The sequence below is a fragment of the Rhamphochromis sp. 'chilingali' genome, assembly GCF_963969265.1.
Source record: "Rhamphochromis sp. 'chilingali' genome assembly, chromosome: 5".
NCBI lineage: Eukaryota > Metazoa > Chordata > Actinopteri > Cichliformes > Cichlidae > Rhamphochromis > Rhamphochromis sp. 'chilingali'.
In genome coordinates, this window is record NC_137932.1 from 21,793,094 (window position 1) to 21,814,363 (window position 21,270).

The 21,270-nt window shown below is 40.4% G+C and overlaps 2 protein-coding genes across 2 annotated transcripts; both read right to left on the bottom strand.

Annotated features, from left to right (window-relative positions):
• Window positions 1-949: 949 nt before the first annotated feature.
• Window positions 950-5,548, bottom strand: LOC308397742 (uncharacterized protein). Its single transcript, XM_080883829.1, has 6 exons — window positions 5,249-5,548; window positions 5,068-5,142; window positions 4,870-4,944; window positions 4,133-4,225; window positions 4,026-4,054; window positions 950-1,094 (listed from the first exon to the last, which is right to left on the bottom strand). Exons 1-6 carry the CDS (start codon window positions 5,502-5,504, stop codon window positions 1,014-1,016), a joined length of 609 nt encoding a protein of 202 aa, XP_080739955.1. The 5' UTR covers window positions 5,505-5,548; the 3' UTR covers window positions 950-1,013.
• Window positions 5,549-11,150: 5,602 nt separating this feature from the next.
• LOC308397747 (uncharacterized protein) lies at window positions 11,151-16,263 on the bottom strand. Its single transcript, XM_080883837.1, has 4 exons — window positions 16,072-16,263; window positions 15,864-15,920; window positions 12,146-12,205; window positions 11,151-11,419 (listed from the first exon to the last, which is right to left on the bottom strand). Exons 1-4 carry the CDS (start codon window positions 16,129-16,131, stop codon window positions 11,288-11,290), a joined length of 309 nt encoding a protein of 102 aa, XP_080739963.1. The 5' UTR covers window positions 16,132-16,263; the 3' UTR covers window positions 11,151-11,287.
• Between the last annotated feature and the right edge of the window lie 5,007 nt (window positions 16,264-21,270).

Consider the following 21,270-nt stretch of genomic DNA (forward strand, 5'->3'; position numbering starts at 1 on the left):
TTTTTTTTGTTTTTTTTCTTTCTTCCCCCCCTTCTCACTGTCTCTTTTCCCCTTTGGTTTTCTTTCTCTCCCTCTCGTTCTTTCATTCTTTCTCCCTGTCCTATCCCCCAGTCATGTCTGTCCCGTTTGTAGCAACTGAAAATAAAATAAATTCATAATTATGATAAAGGTCAATCAAATGGACCAATATGGCAAGGCCATGATGATCCACTTGGTAAAATAAATCCGCTTGGCATCTTTCTTGGCCTTAAGACAACAATTCTGATGGCTAAAGATCCAAACGGGACACAAAAAAAAAAAAAAAAGAAAAAAAAAAAGAAACACAAATGATTAAAACACTGATGAAGCCTCTGTTTTGGACCCATTTATTCATTTGTCAGTTTGTCCATCTTTGACTCGTCTCGTTTCCCCAACCACTAAATGGCTCTCTCTTCTCTCTCCTCTGTTCTAAAAAGGAGTTTGGGGAATTACAATATTCTCTCATCATGGTGTACTCAGAGTATTTGATATTTTATGAGTCACAGTCAGGAGGATGCAGGAGAGAAAATGAGGAGGCACAAATGAGAGTAATGAGAAATTCCTTTGGAGACGCAGGTGTGATTATCAGGTGACTGTACACAACGTGACAGACTGAGGACCTCTGGTGGACAGAAAAGGGTACTACATGAAAAAAGAGCTCAGCCCTAAACTGTGAAAATTAATTATTTATTTTGCATAAAAACAGTTTCACCTGCAGCAAACACTGAAACTGGATAGAAATTTGTTTTAATATTGAGATCAAATTATCATAAACAAAACAGAATATTTATACAGATTCTAAAGATCATTAAAGACACGTTATAAAACACATACTGGACAAAATACAACACAATTTGGACATTAAAAACATCTTTATTCAGACTAAAACAAAAGTACACACACACACACACACACACTTGGACAAATCATATATAAGATATTTAACGTGTAAAACCAGATGAGATTATGCTGATAACATAACAGCAAGTTATTGATCAGTGCAGTCTGATAGAAACAGCTGAGTCTCCCACATTTTCATAGTTGACTGGAACATCTTCATCTCTATCATAATGTACCTGTCAAATAAATTATTATTAGTCCTTTATTTATCCAGGTAAAAATCTCATTGACATTAACATCTAATTTCCAAGAGAGACCTGGCATCATGGCAGCAAAAGTCAAAAGTACATGCATCACATAATTACATAACAATTAAAAAAACAATATTCCTACAAACATGTGAGAAATATACAACAACAGATCATTAAGAGCGACATTAAAAGCAATCACACTGACTAAAAGAGTTATTCTCTCCTTTCTTTAAGATGGACTTACAACAAAACCATTTCTAAAAGTTTTAGTTCGTTCTGCAGATTGTTCCAGGAAACAGGGGCAGCAAATTTAAAAGGCTTTTTTCCTACTTCTGTTCTGATTTTTGGGAAAATCAATTGTATGATATTGTGGGAACGATAGTGGCTGCTATTATAATGTACCTGTCAAATAAATAAACAAGAAAAAATATATCAGATTGGATTTAAACAAATACTTTTTCTTTTTTTAAATCCTATCTTGTCTGAGAGCTGAGATTCAGAATCATGATCTGAATGTGATCATTCAGCCACTATATGGTGCATGGTGATGTGTCATTAGCTGCAAAGATGTAATTAAAAAGGAGGGGTTGTCATCGCCCAGTACAGGCGGCAAAGACACATGAATGGCCCAACCCACTGCTGTCTGTGCAGCCCACGCCCCCTCCTAACACACACACTCTACACTCTGCTGCCTTCTGTCAAGAGGTACCAGAGCATTCAGGTCCTCACTGCCAGACTGCGAAACAGTTTCTTCCCTCAAACCGTCAGACTCCTGAACACAGTGACTGGAGACACACACACACACACACACACACACACACACACACACACACACACACACCTTCATGGAAATATAAGACTGGGAGCTGGAAGACTACCCCAAGAGTGAGAGAGACAGCTAACAATTGGCTGAGCAAGCACCCCATTCCCCACACCCCGCCACAGGGTGCAACCAACTGCTAACCTGAGTTTACAGTGACAACGCCTCAGAGCACCACAGTGCCTGAAGAGCACCTGTTGCCCCCCACCTGTTGCTCCCACTGCAAATACCAGTTGAGAGCATTTAGATGAGTCCCAAGTCATGGGACTGCATCCCAACCACAGTTATTTTCACACTTGACAACAGACACACACAAAAAGGTCAAACTAGCAAACTAGCCTGAGTCTGAGACAAGCTTCAGCCAGCAATTGATGCCCCCTTCCCCCCATCTCCAAAAAAGGGCCTGCGTGCATTGAAGAGCCCCAGAGAGACAACTGGGACATACTGATGCAGGCCAACCCACCCAACAGAGTGAAGCAGCCACGGGGGGCTTAGACCACTCCCAACCAGGAAGAGACCCAGCCAAAAACTGGGCTCCAGGCCCTGCAAGTGGAAGAAGAGCCCAGCCACCCAACCAGGAGCACCTGCAGCCATGAGCACAAAATGCAGCACATCCCAAGACTGCAAGGGAGTACCCACCCCAGCCCTTCACCACCACCACCTGAGGACGTCTATGACAGGAAATGTACATGATTAATAGATGTAATCTTTTATTTACAAATATCAACATTGTTGTTATCAACATGACACATATGAATACAGATTATTTATAAACAAACATGATTTATTATGTGTTAGCGTATTTATTTATTCAGTGCATGTGGGTTGTTTATGTTGTTTGACATTTTCCTGTTTTTTTAAACTAGTTCATTTATTTCAATTAATCAACTTATTTGTTTGTAACCAGGTTAAAATGGTCATTTATTGAAATGTGTTAAAATATTACACATTTTTGAAATCCTTCTTAAAATTTAAAATAATAATGGTTTAAGCCTTTAGAGAAAAAAATGGAATGACTTTTAAAAGGGGTACAATGTGTTTAATAAGTTTAAAAGAGCATTTGCATTATATATGATTTATTCTTACAAGTATCCTGTTTATTATGAAGCGCTCACGATTGTAAAAGCCACTGAATGTGGTTGTGATCAGAGCTGGACTGTGAGAATTTGTAATGGAAAGTACGAGAAGTTTGTAGAAGTGTGTATGTATGAACTGGAGTATCTGCTCGAAATCCACCGAGCAGCTGCTCACTTTAGTCTTAGTTCCAGATCCCTCGCCATCGTGGAGATGCTCGCTGACCTCTCTGCATTCCTTCATACATAACTGGTATGATCTGGTCCAATTTCAAATACTGTTCCAGATCATTTTCTAATAACTTCATTTCATTGTCTCAGACACAGATGATAACTGGAGACAGACAAAGCTATAAATAAAGCTACAGTAAAATCAGCTGGTGGCCTATTGAAACCATGTCCTCCACCCTCTGGAAACATGGGACCACAGAGCTCATAGAAGCAGCATAAAAATGACGTCTACACTGAGTCTGAGTTTGACAATGAAACAACGTCCACAACCAAATTTGGACTATAAACAGCCCGTACACGGAGACCCTACAGATGTCAACACTTGACGTTTAGTAGACATCAGAAAAAAAACGTCGCCTGACGTTCCAAAACAACCCTTCAGTGGACTGACGTGTACAAGACGTCACTCTGACGTCACCTTGCGCAGTGGGGTGCGTCGCGTTTTGTTAATTCGTGATTTGTTGTTCAAATTCTTTTGCTTTGCATCCCGCTGGTTTTCTTTCAGTGTGTCAGCTGCTGGGACAAGCTTTACAACTTTATCACAAATATTTAATAATAATTTCAGTGATTTAAAGGCAGATGACAGCATCAATGATCCACTTTCCCAAGACAAACCCTCACATGTGGGGTTCAAACCAACAACCTTTCACTTATAAACTTCTGACTCTCAGTCCTCTGCTGAACCACATTTAGCTCAACAAATTCAAAATCATCTGTGAAATGTTGTTTACAGCATCAGAAACAAACATTTAGAAGTTTTTGTTCTGTTGGATTATTGAGTTTTGTACTCACTGTGTTTTCATCCATCTGTGTTTTCTTCCCTAAAATGAGAAAAAAAAGTCAATTTAATATTAAAATAAAAATTCAAAATCATTCAAACTTCTCATGATTAAATTTACCTTTAGTTTTTGTCCACATGTTGACTGTCACAGCTGTTATTAAAAGTGCTGCCAATCCCACAGAGACAATTATGAACCTCAAAGATACAAAATCTGAAAAAAGTGAATCAAAACTTCTAATTATTCACATGACTTCTTTGCAGTTTTCTGTTTAAATTATTTATTATGTAATATTTAAATGTAAAGTACACAATAAAGTTAAACACCTGAAAGTTTGAGGGACTCAAATTCAAAAGCATTTTCTAGTTTAAAATATGGAAAAAGGCTAAAGATGGCTGCCATGTTTACACAGTCAGCTGGTGAAAAGTTATATGAAGAGGAAAATACAGACGCACATAATCAGAGACATTTGCTTTCATTCACATTATGTGAACCAAAGTCAGTTATTCCTGTCTAAATATCTGATGAACAGAAACGTTTGAGTTCAGACGTGTGATTTTTCTCACAGACAGTGATTAAATAAATAAATACATCTCCACCCACAGCCATGATACTCAGAGACAAATATTTATGTTTAATATTTATGTTTAATACAAAAGTGAAAACATGTTCAGACCAAAAGTTTCCATCTTATGTTTCCTGTAGGATACATGTCTGACTGTCACTCAGCTAAATGTACATAAATGTAATTAAACATCTGATATAAAAATATAAAATCCAAAATAGAAACATAAAAAGTAAAATATATGTTACAGTATATTTTTAACTTTTCATTTGCAGTCATATGGTTGAGTTACCATGTTGTGAATCTGCAGATGATTTGTTGTTTGGTGTCGTGTTTTCACTTTCCACAGTTTTTGCTGTTGTATCATCTGAAATTAGAAGTTAAAAAAAGAGAGAAAGTATTTTTCATGTGCAGTAAATCACATTAAAAGGCCACTTTGAACTGAAAAATAAATAAATATTTCTGGTCAACTTTGTTTTAGTAACATCACCTGATTTTAGAAGCGTCTTAATTGTTGTGGTTGTTTCAGTTTTTCTGGCTGGTTTCTTTGTTGTTTTTGTGTCACCTGAATAAATGAAACAACACAACAAAACTTTTCCATGTTTTTCATCTGTTGTAACTTCAAGCTTCAGCTGATTTTAGTCGTATTAAATAGTTGATCATGATCTCACCTGTTTCCTCACCTGAGGTCTGACAGCTGAAGGTAAACAGCTGCACTTCTCCTGTTTCAGTATCAGTCACTTCACACTTCAGTGTTTTATGATGTGATGAGTACAAAAAATTATTCTTCAGAACAGACACAGTGGCAGCGCAGTCAGTCTGTGAAGTCACTAATTGTTTGTTCTCTTTGTCCACATCTCGACCTGTAAGCAGCCACTTCACTGTGTGATGACACTGTTCATATGTCAGCACAGAGCAGCTTAACATCACCGTATCAGTGTCCTTATGTTCAGTCACTGGTGAACATAATGTAACAAAGTGAGACAAACAGAGCGGAAATTAGTCAAGTTATCTTAATCAGTTTCAGTATGATTATTGAACATTTTATGTCCTGAAAAGATTTGAACTGAAAATGTTTTGATGTAAATACTCACAGGTAATAACAGAGAGATCAACCAAAGACTGATGAACCAGAGTATGTGTAGATTGTATTTTGTCTAATTTGTATTGTCGACAATAATAACAACCAACATCCCCGACTGTGAGCTTCTTTATGAGCAGAGAACAGTTCACTGTAACTCTGTCTGTCTGATTTAGTTTTAGCTTGTTCACCAATCTGTCCAAGTTTGATCAGCTCTACTGTTGTTGGTTTGTTTCTTGAAGTAAAGATCCACGTAGTCCCATCACAGTTATTCTGCTCATCTATCACATTCAGACAAGGCAGAGTGACGTCATCTCCAACTTTCATAAACATGGATGTTTCATTTACAGATACTGTTGAGAAGATTAAAGAGAAATAGGAAAAATAAATTAGAATACAGCACTTTTACAGTCAGAGTGAAGATCATTTCAGACACAGGTTTATAAACAGAGCACGATCAGCTGTCTTATTTACTGTAAAGGTTATTGACTCTAATGATATTGATAATATTTAGTTTTACTGCTATTAAAATGTTTCCTGTATTCTTACCTGCGATCTGAATCATCAGCATCAGACATGAAAACATTTGAATCCATCTGAATTCATCCATCGTGCTTCTCTGTCTCACTTCTTTCTTGTTCTCGATCTTGACTGTCACACCCTCTGAACTGATGACTCTGTAAGACTGTTTGTACTTCCTGTTATTTGTCAGACGTCACATCCTCACTGCAACTTTAGTAATTATCAGTTCTTTCCATTTTTTGTTGATGTTCATGTTTCATAGAGAGGTTCATCAGCTATTTACATCTCTGATATTCATGAATGCATTTTTAAAAAAGAAAAACTATTGTAAAGAGAAATGATGAGAAGACTCAGCAGATGCACATTGTGTCTATTTGTGACAATGACGTGTTTGACACCATGAAAATAAAAAGATGACTGACGACGATGAATGTGTGAAGATTGTTAGTAAAGATAAATGTTTCCATCCTTTGTTTTAACAGAGCTTGTTAGAAAACAGACAGCACATAAGAACAAACAGTCGAAGCATCAAACTCCTACATGCAGGCTGATGTCTAAGAGATGAAGATATCCAACTGCAGCTATAGAAAATACAGCAGATATTTTAGTGGACTGAGACCCTCCTCTTCCTCATTGTTAACATGAAGTAATTTCTTTCTGAGAGCTGTAGAGGAAGTGTTTGTGTAAGAGTGAAGGAACTGCAGCAGCAGCAGAGCTCTGGATGCTTGACTGTGTAAAAATGACCAGATAAACATCAGAAACACGAAACCTCTGAGCCTCTCTCTCCACCCAACTACGTGTTCTCTCAGTTTATTTCTTATGTTTAATGTTTACAAATCACTTATTGTCACATGTATGTTAGAGATCAGAATAGAGGGCCTGGATGCACAGAAACAGACTGTATGTGGTTTCTTTGTGGATGTAAAAAGAGAAACTGCGTTTAAGCAGGAAGAAAAGGCTCCAACACGTTGTGAAGAAATGTGAAACAAAAAACCAGCTTGAAAAGTTCAGAGAAAATGAGTGAATCTCGAGATCAGATGATCGAGGAGAGCTGACTGAAAAACTGCCCAATTTTTATTTTCTGCATCTTTGACTCGTCTCCTTCCATCTAAATTCCTCCAACTAAGGATGGAAATGTTAGTTGGGGGGGCACACAAGTAGAGAGAAGTGGAGGCAACAATTGTTTAATGGAATGAAACATGCTTTTGCTTTGGAGCCTCACTTTGAAGTGATGTCAATTAAATATGAAGTTTGACTGAAATGAATTTTTACCCTGAAAGTAAAAACTGAGTCACAGGAGGAACAAAACAAGAAGGAACAAAGTATGGAAATGAGAAAAGTCTTGGAAGAAGGTGATGTAGGTGTGATTAACAGAACTGAGACAATTATTATTTTTTCTCTGCAGTACAATTTCACCTGCAACAAAGAATAAAACTGAATAAAAAATGTTTTTTGAAGCATATCTGCCCTTTGGCTTCACCTGCACAAGTGCCGAGGTAGGTCTCCCCTGCAGAATTGCTCTCCAAATCACGGACAAACAGTATCCTGCACGCTTGATTTTTAGTTCTAACTACTCCTGACATTTTGGAGATGTTAGCTCTTTATACAGTAAAGTTAACACGGGATACAAATAATATCAGGCTGATCCTGCCACAATTTGTTCCCCCTGTCTAAATCACGAACAAACAGTAGCCTACAGATGTTTATGTTTTTGAACCCATTTGGCACAGAGAGGCATTTTTTTGAAAAAGGTATTGATAGCAATGTTGAATATTATTACACAGGAAAAAAAACAACTGCATGTAAAATAATTACACCGTGACGCCTCTGCCTTTCTAAATGGAGGGACAGTAACTGCTTGTTTATATGTAAGCATGTAAAACCTGAAGATAGAGACAAAATACTGTTAATCTGACTATCTGCCATTCTGCAATTCATCTCATGTAAACAATAACGTGGCGCACAGCGTGACGTGAAAAAAGGCACATACCTTTAACGTTGTGTGATGAACTCTGTATGCTCGTCCACACGTAAACGCAAAAAAGGAGTTTTAAAAAATCTCAGTTTTCGGTGATTCGAAACGCCGTTTACGTGTGGACGAAGCAGCTGCGTTTTCAAAAATACCCGTGTAGGTGCGGACGTAGCGTAAAAGAGTTAGAAGTTTATTTTCTTACTACCTGCAGATTACTTGTATTTGCTTAATTGTTTACTAAATGTTTGAGGTGTGAAATAAACCGCAATGGAGCAAAATATGGGCGTGTGTGGTTGGAGGATGTGTTAGTGCGTGCGTGTGCGCACACGGGGGGGGGGGGGGGGACATTTTTCTTGTAAAACAAAGGGGGACCTAGTGAAAAAGGTTTGGGTACCGCTGGCTTGAACAATGGAAAAAACACAAATTTTGTCCAAAAACCTCTCATGTTTAGCTGTTTCCCACTTTTTCTTTGGTCATTTTAGCCTTTTTGGTCAGGGTGAAGGGAGTATCTGCCATCAAACAAGAAGACAGCCGCATGTAACTACGACGGTGTTTGCTAGTTCACCTAACATGTATTAATTTAATAACGTGGTTAGCCTACTCAATGTAAATTACACACGAACAACATTAAGCTACTCACGCAGAGAAGAACGGCTGCTGCTGCCATCATCACCCGTCATCATTCCTGCTACACTGGCAGGGCTAGGGGCCAGGACTCTCTTTTGCTGTGAAGTACAGCCAGAGTTTTGACCGCTTCGCCTTGGGCATTTTTAATCTGTAGCTCTGCTCTAAAAGAACGTACGTACCTGGACCCGCCTACTACGCTTGCAAAGGTAAAATGATTGGCTGGAATCCAAAGTGTGTGACATTTCAGGAAAAAAAAAAGCACCGAAATGTGCGCTGCTTTTCGGTCTGGTTACTACTGTTTATGTCAGAACGATATCGGTACCCATCCCTAGTTACCAGTGTTGGTCAAGTTACTTGAAAAAAGTAATCAGTAACTAATTACTGATTATTTCCCCCAAAAGTAATCCCATTACATTACTGATTACTTATTTTCAAAAGTAATTAATTACTTAGTTACTTTTTAAAAACACGATTTACAACCTGAATAGGTGATAAAGTGATAGATCTTTCAGCCCAATTCTACTTTTTCTGCATAATCCATCATACAGAATGTAATCAAATGGAAACGTCTCTTTTTAAAACTTGTTTTATTAGTTTTAATCTTTTAACTTTATGCATCAATCAAAAAATTTAATTATATGCAACATTCACTGACTGAAAAAAATTTGTTTAATATTTAAACCTGTTTTCTGCACATTCAAGCACATAAAAATAAAATATTTTTTGTGTTTACACTCAGTCTTTCAAATAGATGCAAGTAAAACACAGCAGAAAATAAATAAAATCAAAGACTAGCGGTCCTGTTGCTCTATTTTCACCTGTAAAGCAGGAGTATAGGCGGAGGCTTACCCTGGTGCAGGTGTGCCGCAGCGGTCAGTTGAAGAATCCGCGAGTTTCTCTGTGAATTTCCCATTAGCGCACTCTGTGCTTGCTTGGAAGTTTAGGGTTTTTTTTGCAAAAAAATAAGTTTTCTTCCCACAAACACGAATGTTTTCGTCACTTTTTATGGAATCAAACTCAAAGTAAGGTCAGTACTTCCACGCTTTGAATGCTGCACGCTCATACTCTCTCCCGCACTCGATATATTATCCATTGTTGATCTGCACACAGCTGTTGTCACGAACGTCGCACTCGCTTACGTCACTATCATGAGACATTCTCGCAAAAAAATCACGGTTGAAAAAAGTAATCGGATTACAGTAACGCATTACTACCCATCTCTGCTGGTTACTACCGTTAATGTAGTTTATGTTGCTACCGTTTATGGATATCGGTACTGTTGTGATATTTTGATACCATGGTAGCATTTACAGGATATTGTTTTATAGTGATATTATACAGGAAAACTGTTACTCAATAAGGCCCATTTACTAGTTGTTTTTCTCTTTCTCTGTGACCCAAGAATTAATGTGTAAGAATCACAGGATGGTACCTCAAGGTCGAAAACACCACAGAGATCACTTCCTTACTCCCATCCTCCCTTCCTTATCCTTTAGAAAAGAGCTTGTTAAAGGCCAGGTGGTTTGTTTCAGAATTCACTAATGAAAGAACTCTGTATTCTATGTCTAGGAGTGTATTTTGCTGGGATGATCATAAATTGTAACTGAAGAGATAAACTACACAAAGGATACTTCTTTGCTCAGGAGGCAGGAAGACGTTTCCTTATTTGGTCTGTACCGGTTTGAACTGAGAATCTGCTGACACACGAACCTTTTTTTCCTCTATATAAACTGTTGTCTGATGAATAAACCTTTGAGTTGATTGTGGGAGAGCAACCTGAACAGTTTCTGTCACTTTGTTCTCCTAACTGCTCCCGACGTCGTAACTAACCCAGCTGAACGGCATACCTGAGTGTTACTTTGAATAATTAGGAGTATTATAAGGAAAGGACAAAACTCTGCTTATCGCTCACGCCACGGAGGAAACCCGGGACGGAAACCCCCTCTGGCCATCACCAGTAGGTGGTAGGTGAAGTGTCTTGACCAAGGACACAACGACCGAGAGTGTCCAAGCCGGGGCTCGAACCAGCAACCTTCTGATTACAGTGCGAACTGCCAACTCTTGAGTAGAATAAAACAGTAATAAAAAAATAATAATAAACAAATGGGTTGCAAGATATAGATATTTATTTGTGCAGAAAGAAAACAGAAAACATATGGTACAAATGTTTGAGGAAAAGTTTTTTCTATGAAATATCGTAAAATATAATTGCATAGCTACATCAATAATATTTACAAAGGGCTTTTCTAGTTGCATTTAGATATTCACATTTTGATTACATTAAGGAAACACACTGGTCTGATTTCATTAAGAAAATGTTTCTATTTTCATTTATTTACATAGTTTATTGCTAATTTTAATGGAGGATATAAAGACATGATTCTGGATTTGAAACCCAATATTTGTTATAATAATGGTATCTATCTAATTAGCACGTTGCTAATTAACGTAAATGTTGTTGCATGCAAACACAAAATCAGTCTTTAACTTAAATGCGAGTCCTTTTTGTCAACAACTTGAACTATGTGGGAAACTGACAGTAGAGTAGAGGTTGCTGGGATCAGCAGTGGCTGCAGCAGAAGAGGAATGAGCCTTCACAGTGCTGTAGGTCACTACATCACCTTCATCATCACCCCGAACCTGGAAAACAAAAGTGACATAACACTGTGACCCTGAAGTGGATAAGCACTTTGATTGAAGTACTGGAAGAGCACTTAGAAATTACATCCTTCTCTTTTCAGTGCCTTATTTTTCAGTTTTAAAGACAGTGATGTGGATCACCTCCAAAATAAGATGTATTCTTTCTTTGCCCATGCTAAAGTCGTCCATCAAGTCTTTTGTACTCACATGTTTGCTGCAGCTCAGTTAACTTTAACATGTAAGTTTAAATTGGAATCACAGTTTGGACAGATTGCACATTAATATGTTTTTGAGATGGTTCGTTTTCATTGTTATCCAGCGCCTTGACAGATATACTGTTGTCTTTTATTCAAATGGTTCTCTGCTCGAAGCGAGTATGTCATCGGTTCTGATTGTCTGTCTGTTTGTTAGCAGCATAGAGTCCTCGATGGTAGATACCAATGACAGCACAAGCTGATTTAATTTGGATGTAGATCGGGTCAGGGTCACACCAAATGTGCAATACATGACTTCACAATGACACACAAAGATTCATACACTACACTAGACTTTCATACTAACAATGCTGACAAATGATTATGAAAACAATGCAGATGTCATCAGGCAGATGTTAGCATGGTGTATAGCTGACATATAGCACTTGCCCTCATGGGGGGGAGTTACTGCTATTACTGCTGTTACCAAACAAACAAATAAATAAATAATACACAAAGACAAAAACCTTACCCGAACTGTATTGTTGGTCTTGGAGTAGCTGATTATAGTGTAGGAAACTTCAGGATCCACCTACACAGTGAAGACAAGAAGATACAGACACATGACCAATGATGATGAGAAATATTTAACCCATTTGTCTATCTATAATACTACTACTATTACTACTACTACTACTAATAATTATTATCATTATTATTATTATTATTATCACATGGAGGAGAGCGAGGAGGCTCTTAAGGACTGTTTTGAGTCGACTGTGTGGGAGGTGATCTGTGACGACCATGGAGAGGACATCGACAGCCTTACTACATGCATTACTGACTATATTAATTTCTGTGTGGATAACACCGTACCTACCAGGACTGTACGGTGTTTCTCCAACAACAAACCTTGGATTACCTCAGAAATTAAAGCTGTCCTCAAGCAGAAGAGGAGGGCCTTCAAATCCAAAGACAAAGAGGAGTTGAAAAGGGTGCAGAGAGAGTTGAGGGGACTGATAAGGAATGGGAAGGACAGCTACAGGCAGAAGATGGAGAACCAGCTTCAGCAAAACAACGTTGGTGAAGTCTGGAGAGGCCTCAGAACCATCTCGGGCCACAAACAGCAGAACTCTCTGCCTGGGAGGGATGTGAGGTGGGCAAATGAACTGAATCATTTCTTCAACAGATTTGATTCAACCATGAGACAGTCTACAACATCGGCTGCAGACTCACCCACCCCCACTGCTGCTGTTCCACCTCTGACACCTCAGACACTTCACACCTCCTCTATTCACCCTGCTCACTCCCCCCCACCCCCAACAACAGCATCCAATACACACTCAACACAAGGCTCCAGCCTGTCTCTCTCAACCACCCAGGTTAGGAGGGAACTGAGGAGGATTAATGGCAAGAAGGCAGCGGGCCCAGATGGCATCAGCTCGAGGGTCGTCAGGTCCTGCGCGGACCAACTGTGTGGGGTGATGGAGCACCTCTTCAACCTGAGCCTGAGGTTGGGAAGAGTCCCACAGCTCTGGAAAACCTCCTGTGTTGTACCAGTGCCAAAGACTTCACGCCCCAAGGACCTCAACAGCTACAGGCCGGTGGCTCTGACATCCCACCTGATGAAGACCCTGGAGCGGTTGGTCCTGGCTCAGCTTCGGCGCCTAACAAGCTCATCACTGGACCCACTTCAGTTTGCCTACCAGCCTGGCATTGGAGCGGATGATGCCGTCATTCACCTCCTACATCGTTCCCTCGCTCACCTGGAGACCGCTGGAAGCACTGTGAGAATCATGTTCTTTGATTTCTCCAGTGCCTTCAACACTATTCTTCCCTCGGTTCTGAAGGACAAGCTGGAGAACTCTGGAGTGGACCATCACCTCACTACCTGGATCCTGGACTACCTCACCGACCGACCACAGTATGTGAGGACTCAGGGCTGTGTGTCGGACAGGGTCGTCTGCAGTACGGGGGCCCCACAGGGAACGGTTCTGGCTCCGTTCCTCTTCACCATCTACACTGCAGACTTCTCCCACAATTCCACCCAGTGCTTCCTGCAGAAGTTCTCTGATGACTCTGCAATAGTCGGCCTCATCACTGATGGGGACGACAAGGAGTACAGAGGACTGACTCAAGACTTTGTGGACTGGTGCCAGCTGAACTACCTCCAGATCAACGCCAGTAAAACCAAGGAGCTGGTGGTAGACTTCCGCAGGCACAAGCATTCTCCACTGCAACCACTGAACATCCAGGGTATGGACATTGAGGCTGTGGACAGCTACAGGTACCTTGGTGTTCATCTGAACAACAGACTGGACTGGACTCATAACTCAGACGCCCTCTACAGAAAAGGGCAGAGCAGGCTGTACCTGCTGCGGAGACTCAGGTCATTTGGAGTGGAGGGCCCACTCCTGAAGACCTTCTATGACTCTGTGGTGGCTTCTGCTATCTTTTATGGTGTGGTCTGCTGGGGCGGCAGCATCTCTGCTGGGGACAGGAAGAGACTGAACAGGGTGATCCGAAGGGCCAGCTCTGTTCTAGGATGCCCTCTGGACCCAGTGGAGGTGGTGAGTGACAGGAGAATGGCGGCTAAGCTGTCATCCCTGTTGGACAACGTCTCCCACCCCATGCAGCAGACTGTGACAGCACTGAGCAGCTCCTTCAGTGGGAGACTGCGGCACCCACGGTGTCGGACGGAGAGATTTCGCAGGTCTTTCCTCCCCACTGCTGTCAGACTCCACAACAAAGACTTTAACTGAACAAACACACACATCCACACATGTGCAATAACACTAAGTGCAATAATCTTTTCTGGCATCGTTGTATTTTTACTCAGTTGTATATAGCATTCGTATTCTATTTTTATCTTATTGTATATTTTTATTCTATTTTATTCTACTGTATATAGTATATTATTTTATTCTATTCTGTACAGCTGTGTACTGTATTTATTCTTATTGTATTCTAATTTTTGCGTCATAACTTTTGCACTGTCCACTTCCTGCTGTGACAAAACAAATTTCCCACGTGTGGGACTAATAAAGGTTATCTTATCTTATCTTATCTTATCTTATCTTATCTTATCTTATCTTATCTTATCTTATCTTATCTTATCTTATCTTATCTTATGCAGGGTATGAAATGCTTTTTGTTTCAGTCCTTGTGACAGTGGAGCTGAATCAGCCTGTTAGAGAAGATGGCCAGATGTGGATGCCCAGATACTTGTACCTCCTCCACCACATCAACATACTGCATATGTTTATTATCTTCAGCTTATCTTTATCAGGGTCACAGAGGGGCTGGAGCCTATCCCAGCTATCATAGGGCGAGAGGAGGGGTACAACCCAGAGAGGTCGCCAGGGGAGTCGGAGGGGAAACAGAGACAGACAATAATACCCTCCCAGGATAAACACTGGTTATGTAGCAATCATCTTCCTTCTGAAGTATTTTGCCATCTGTCTGGTCTTGTTCACATTCAGAAACAGATCATTCCTCCCAGATCACTCCACAAAATCATTCACTAGTGCTCTGAGCTGTTACAATTAGTAATACTTCTGAGTGAGTTGGGTGGCATATAATCCAAATCCTGAGGTTTACAAAGTGAGAGAGGAAACTCGATAGTTGTTAAGCTCTGATGGTGTTAAATTGTTTGGTGCAGGAACTGGACGAGATGATTTCCATAACATTGGAATCTTGTCCTTCATGTTGTAAATGTGACTCAGGATCACAGACAGCTGGATAGCACAGGTCCTCAGTGGAACTGCTTTTATGTAGTTTCTCCAGAAGTTTCCTAATCTGTTCTGAAGTCACAGCCAAGCAGTGGGTGTTTCCAACTACACCCGTAGGTCCTCAGTTCCTCCATTTCTGCAGATCTGAAGGCTTACGTCTTTGTATCAAGCAGTTTTTTCAGGTCACACTGATCCAGAGCCCATTCTTCTGAATGCAGCATACAGTCCTGGTTAGTAAGATCTATTCTGTGATGCTGCCAGTCAAAAGTCCTCTCAGTGTTCACGAAATACACTGCAGTCTGTGAGGCCAGCATACACAGCACAGCGCCATGGTAACAGATATCATCTGCTATGTGTCCCACTTTTCACACATCCTTTATTATTTTATCATCCACTATATGCATAGTATAGTAATACTAGCATCAGAGTCTCACTGTGTGTTTCATGCATTTACATTTAGAGAACACATAAAAGAAGAAGTGGTTGTAGCTCTGCTCTGGGTGTCGTGTGTGATCTCACCGAGTCCTGACTGGTTTGAGGAGCAGACCGAGTCTCTGCTGGGTTTAAACTCAGTCCCTGAAAAACAGACATAATCTGGTTACATCAGCTGGTAAACTGTGTCTGTGAAGGCAGTTTAGTTCTTGTTAACACCCCTCAGAGATGATCGGATTTGTTGTTCATTTAATGTCAGTTGAAGAAACATTTAATTATTTATAATAAAACTCACAGCATCTTCATCCATCTGTGTTTTGTTTCCTGTAAAGACACAAACAGTCAACTCTAACATTCACTTGAAAATTTATAGAAGTTTTATTTGTAAATGTTCTCACCTCTAGTTCTCTTCCATCTGATGAAAAGCACAACTATTACCAAGAGGGAGACTAAACCAGCAGCTGGAATGATGAACCACTGGATCGCTGACAAAAGGGGGGAAAAGAAACTTCAAAGCACATAAGCAAAAAGACTTTATTTCAGTAAATTTATGTGAACCAAAGTCAGTGCACTGCAGTTCCAATTTAAGACAGTTTTTTTCACAAACTGTAAAAGATAACATGATTTTAAAAGCCCTATTTACGTTTCAAATAGACACAAAGTTTTACTTGACTGTAGTCAGCTTAATCTTCATATCTTCAATGAAAAAGTAAAAGCACAAAAGTTTTTCATGTTTCTCATCTGATGTAAACATGAGAAACAATATTCTACTTTCACACTTGAAATATATTAAGTAAATGTTTGATGTGATTTTACTCACATTAACAGCTGATCCTGATCTCAGCTGTTTCCTCACCTGATGGCTGAGGGTCGAAAGTGAACAGCTGCACTCTTCTTGTGTTAGTGTCAGTCACTTCAAATTTGATTATATTATACCTTGATGGGTAAATATAGTGAGACTCAAGAAAAGACACAGTGGCAGCGCAGTGAGTCTGTGAAGTCACTATTTCTTTGTTCTCTTTGTCCACATCTCGACCTGTAAGCAGCCACTTCACTGTGTGATGACACTGTTCATATGTCAGCACAGAGCAGCTTAACATCACCGTATCAGTGTCCTTATGTTCAGTCACTGGTGAACATAATGTAACAAAGTGAGACAAACAGAGCGGAAATTAGTCAAGTTATCTTAATCAGTTTCAGTATGATTATTGAACATTTTATGTCCTGAAAAGATTTGAACTGAAAATATTTTGATGTAAATACTCACAGGTAATAACAGAGAGATCAACCAAAGACTGATGAACCAGAGTATGTGTAGATTGTATTTTGTCTAATTTGTATTGTCGACAATAATAACAACCAACATCCCCGACTGTGAGCTTCTTTATGAGCAGAGAACAGTTCACTGTAACTCTGTCTGTCTGATTTAGTTTTAGCTTGTTCACCAATCTGTCCAAGTGTGATCAGCTCTACGTAGTCCCATCACAGTTATTCTGCTCATCTATCACATTCACACAAGGCAGAGTGACGTCATCTCCAACTTTCATAAACATGGAGGCTTCAGTTACAGATACTGTTGAGAAGATTGAAGAGAAATATGATAGACATTAGAATACAGCACTTTTACAGTTAGAGTGAAGATATTTTAGACACAAGTTCATAAACAGAGCATGCTCAGCTCTCTTATTTACTGTAAAGGTTGTTGACTGTAATAATATGAACAATATTTAGTTTGACTGCTATTTAAATGTTTCCTGTCTTCTTACCTGCGATCTGAATCATGAGCATCAGACATGAAAACATTTGAATCCATCTGAATTCATCCATCGTGCTTCTCTGTCTCACTTCTTTCTTGTTCTTGATCTCGACTGTCACACCCTCTGAACTGTTGACTCTGTAAGACTGTTTGTACTTCCTGTCATCAGTGAGATGTCACTTCCTCATCACAGCTTTAGGGATCCAGTTGTTATTTTTGCTGATGATAATGTTTCATAGGTTGAGTATGTCAGCTTTTCATGTGTCTGAAATTCATGATTTTTATAAACATAATTTATTGTAATGAGAAATCACATTCAGCAGGTGCACTTTGTGTCTATTCCCACAGAGCATTTGTGACAGACTGACAGTGATTTAAATACTGATTGTTAGGATGAATTGAAGATGATTAACTGATAAACAGAATCCAGTCAAGCTATTTGGTGATTGGACTCTGATGGCCTTCACGGCTGATTGGATTCCAGCTGATGAAAGAATTTAGGCAGGACCCCCCACAGTCCAGACATGGTGGTGGTTAAGATGGAGAATTGGATGGAGCGCTGAGTAACATGTCTGGAAGGGAGATTGAAAGATGAGCAGGGAGATTTAAAGTACATGAAGTGGAGGCTGATTGTCTTGAAGAAGGCCGGGAGAAAGACGATTGGACTTGACCAGTGATGTCAGCAATCAGCTGGACAGTGTTCGAAAGTGGAAGTGATGAAAAGCTCTGGCCACTAAACACCCAGGAAGTAGACAGAAGTGTGATTATAAGTCTTCCTCATTGTACTCGTGAAGGCTGAACTTAAGCTTCATGTGTTTCACTCCCTGAAAATAAACAGACGACTGAGGAAGTTGAATGTGTGAAGTTTAAGATAAATGTTTCTATTAATGCAGCTTCTCTTTCTTTAAAATGTAAGAAAATGAAAGCACATAACAAGGTTCTGTTGAAGGGTCAAACACCTCCGCCACCACAGTTGGACTTTTGATGTCTAATAGATCATTTGATTACACAGCTGCAGCTACAGAACATAAAGCAGGTCTGAGACGCTCCTCTTCCTCATTGTTGAACTGAAGACGTTTCTGAGAACTGAAAGTGTTTTGGTGAGAGTGTGGCTACAACAGCAGCAGAGCTCATGAGGTTTGACTTTATAATAACGGACAGTTAAACATCAGAAACACAAACTATTATCACAATTGTTGAACACTGACAGTATGAAATCGGTTTAAGGGTTTAGAGAGTTTGTGTTCAGTCTTTCACAGTTGTGTGAGGAGAGCAGGAAGGAGGCAGGACAGACTCAGACTATCTGTTGGTGTTTTATTGATATATTTAAAACAGAAATTGTGACCAAGCAAGCAGAAGATGTGTACCAGGGTTGTGAAGCAAAAGTTTCTGGACACATCTGTGCATCCTTGATTATACCTCCTGCAGCAAGTCTCCTCTCCTCTCTTTCCTCTGAGTTAAAACATCCTTTAACATGGTTTACTTGGTTTACTGAAAATGATTTGCAGCTCACGAGCAGGAGGACACAGGAGACCTGCACACCTCCAGGACACTGCGGAGTGCAGCTCGGATCTCAGCTGACCCTTCTCACCCTGGATACAGTCTGTTTGACCTGCTCCCCTCAGGCAGGAGGCTCCGGTCCATTCGCACCAGAACCTCTCGCCATAAGAACAGTTTCTTCCCCTCTGCTGTTGGACACATGAACAATAAACGTACGACTGTCCCCACCACTAACTCATGACCCTACGCTGTGTTCACTGCATGATTCCATGTTTTGGCACTGATCACCACCTGCACTCATGTATATATCTTTCTACGTAGCACTTTGAATTCTTATTCTCATGTATATATCTCATGTATATCTCATGCATATATCTTTCTACGTAGCACTTTTAATTCTTATTCTTACTTTTATTTTTTTCATGTCTATTTAAGCGCAATTTATGACAGCATGTTTGCACTGAAGCACCGCAGCAATTTCCTAATGTTGTAAACCTGCTCAACATTTGGCAATAAAACCCATTCTGATTCTGATTCTGATTCTGAGATGAGGAGGCACAAAATTGAAAATTGAGACAAGTCTTGGGAGTGGTGTCATTAAAGCTGCTGGTAGAGTGCTCAAAGCCTGCGCCGACCAGCTGGCTCCTGTGTTCACCAGACTATTCAACCTCTCCCTGACACATGCCACTGTCCCTCACTGCCTGAAATTGTCAACAATAGTCCCAGTCCCCAAGTCCACCACCATCAGTAGCCTCAGTGACTACAGACCCATCGCACTGACTCCAGTGGTTGCAAAGTGCTTTGAGAAGCTGGTCCTAAAACACATAAAGGACTGCCTCCCACCCAGCTTCGACCCCCACCAGTTTGCCTACAAGGCAAATAGGTCCACAGAGGATGCAATTTCCACTGCTCTCCACTCCGCTCTGCATCACCTGGAGAATCCTGGGACATCAGTAAGTATGCTCTTCGTTGATTTCAGCTCAATACTATCATCCAAGACATTCTTATAGACAAGCTGGTAAACTTGGACTCCCCCCCTCCACATGTGCATGGATCAAAAACTTCCTCACAGACCGTTCACAGTCAGTCAAGGTTGGCACCCAGCAATCATCCACCCTGTCACTCAGCACTGGCTCACCACAGGGATGTGTGCTGAGTCCATTATTATACCCCATCTACACCAGCGACTGCACCCCTACGCACCCCTGCAACATCATCATCAAATTTGCAGACGACACCACTCTGATGGGGCTCATCACCAACGATGATGACACCGCCTACAGGGATGAGGTCCAGCGACTGTCAGAATGGTGTAACTACAATAACCTCACGCTAAACACCAAGAAAACCAAGGAAGTGGTCATGGACTTCTGCAAAACAAGAACTGACCCTCCTCCCCTCTCCATAAAAGGTGACTATGTGGAGAGGGTGTCCTCCTTTAAGTTCCTCGGCACCCACATATCCGAGGACCTATCCTGGTCCACAAACACATCAGCTCTAGTGAAGAAAGCCCAGCAGCGCCTCCATTTCTTGAGGGTGCTGAGATGGAACAGGCTGCAGACTGACCTCCTAGTGTCCTTCTACCGTGCCACTATAGAGAGTGTGCTGGTGCACGCCATCCCTGTGTGGTACGCTGGTTGCACAACAGCTGACAAGAAGAGACTACAGAGGGTCATCAGAACTGCAGAGAAGGTGATCGGCTGTCCACTCCCCTCCCTGGACTTAATTGCCAGCTCAAGATGTCTCTCCAGAGCCAGGGCAATTATAAAGGACCACCTCCATCCTAACCACCACCTCTTCAACATCCTGCCCTCTGGAAAAAGGCTCAGATCCATCAGGTGCAAAACCAACAGACTAAAGAACAACTTCTTCTCGTGGGCTGTCAGAACTCTTAATGCAAACTAAGAGTGTGTAAAGACTTCCCCAACACATCCACCCTGACACTGCTGTTGATCATCTATGTGCAATATCTCAGTCTTTCCATGTTCTGTGCAATATTTTTGGCTTATGTGCAATTATTTTGGTCCCAGTCTGTTTCAATGTTTCCTACACATACACCATGTATATAGTTCCACTCACATATGTATACATATACACTGTTTTTTATTTTATTCTATTTATTTAATTATTTATTTATTTTCCGCCTTCGTTGTATATTGGTTTCTCTTCTTACTTTAGCACCTTTGTGGTTCAGCTACCCAATTTCGCTGTGCAAGAAACTGCACAATGACAATAAAA

Coding starts and splice junctions, on each gene's coding strand:
- LOC308397742 (XM_080883829.1), bottom strand. CDS start 5,504: ATGTTAAGCTGCTCTGTGCTGACATATGAACAGTGTCATCACACAGTG. Junction 4,226..4,869: donor ATCTGCAGATTCACAACATG/GTAACTCAACCA, acceptor CACTTTTTTCAG/ATTTTGTATCTTTGAGGTTC. Junction 4,055..4,132: donor CATGTGGACAAAAACTAAAG/GTAAATTTAATC, acceptor TTCTCATTTTAG/GGAAGAAAACACAGATGGAT.
- LOC308397747 (XM_080883837.1), bottom strand. CDS start 16,131: ATGTTAGAGTTGACTGTTTGTGTCTTTACAGGAAACAAAACACAGATG. Junction 15,921..16,071: donor CACAGATGGATGAAGATGCT/GTGAGTTTTATT, acceptor TCTGTTTTTCAG/GGACTGAGTTTAAACCCAGC. Junction 12,206..15,863: donor CTCAAACCAGTCAGGACTCG/GTGAGATCACAC, acceptor TTCACTGTGTAG/GTGGATCCTGAAGTTTCCTA.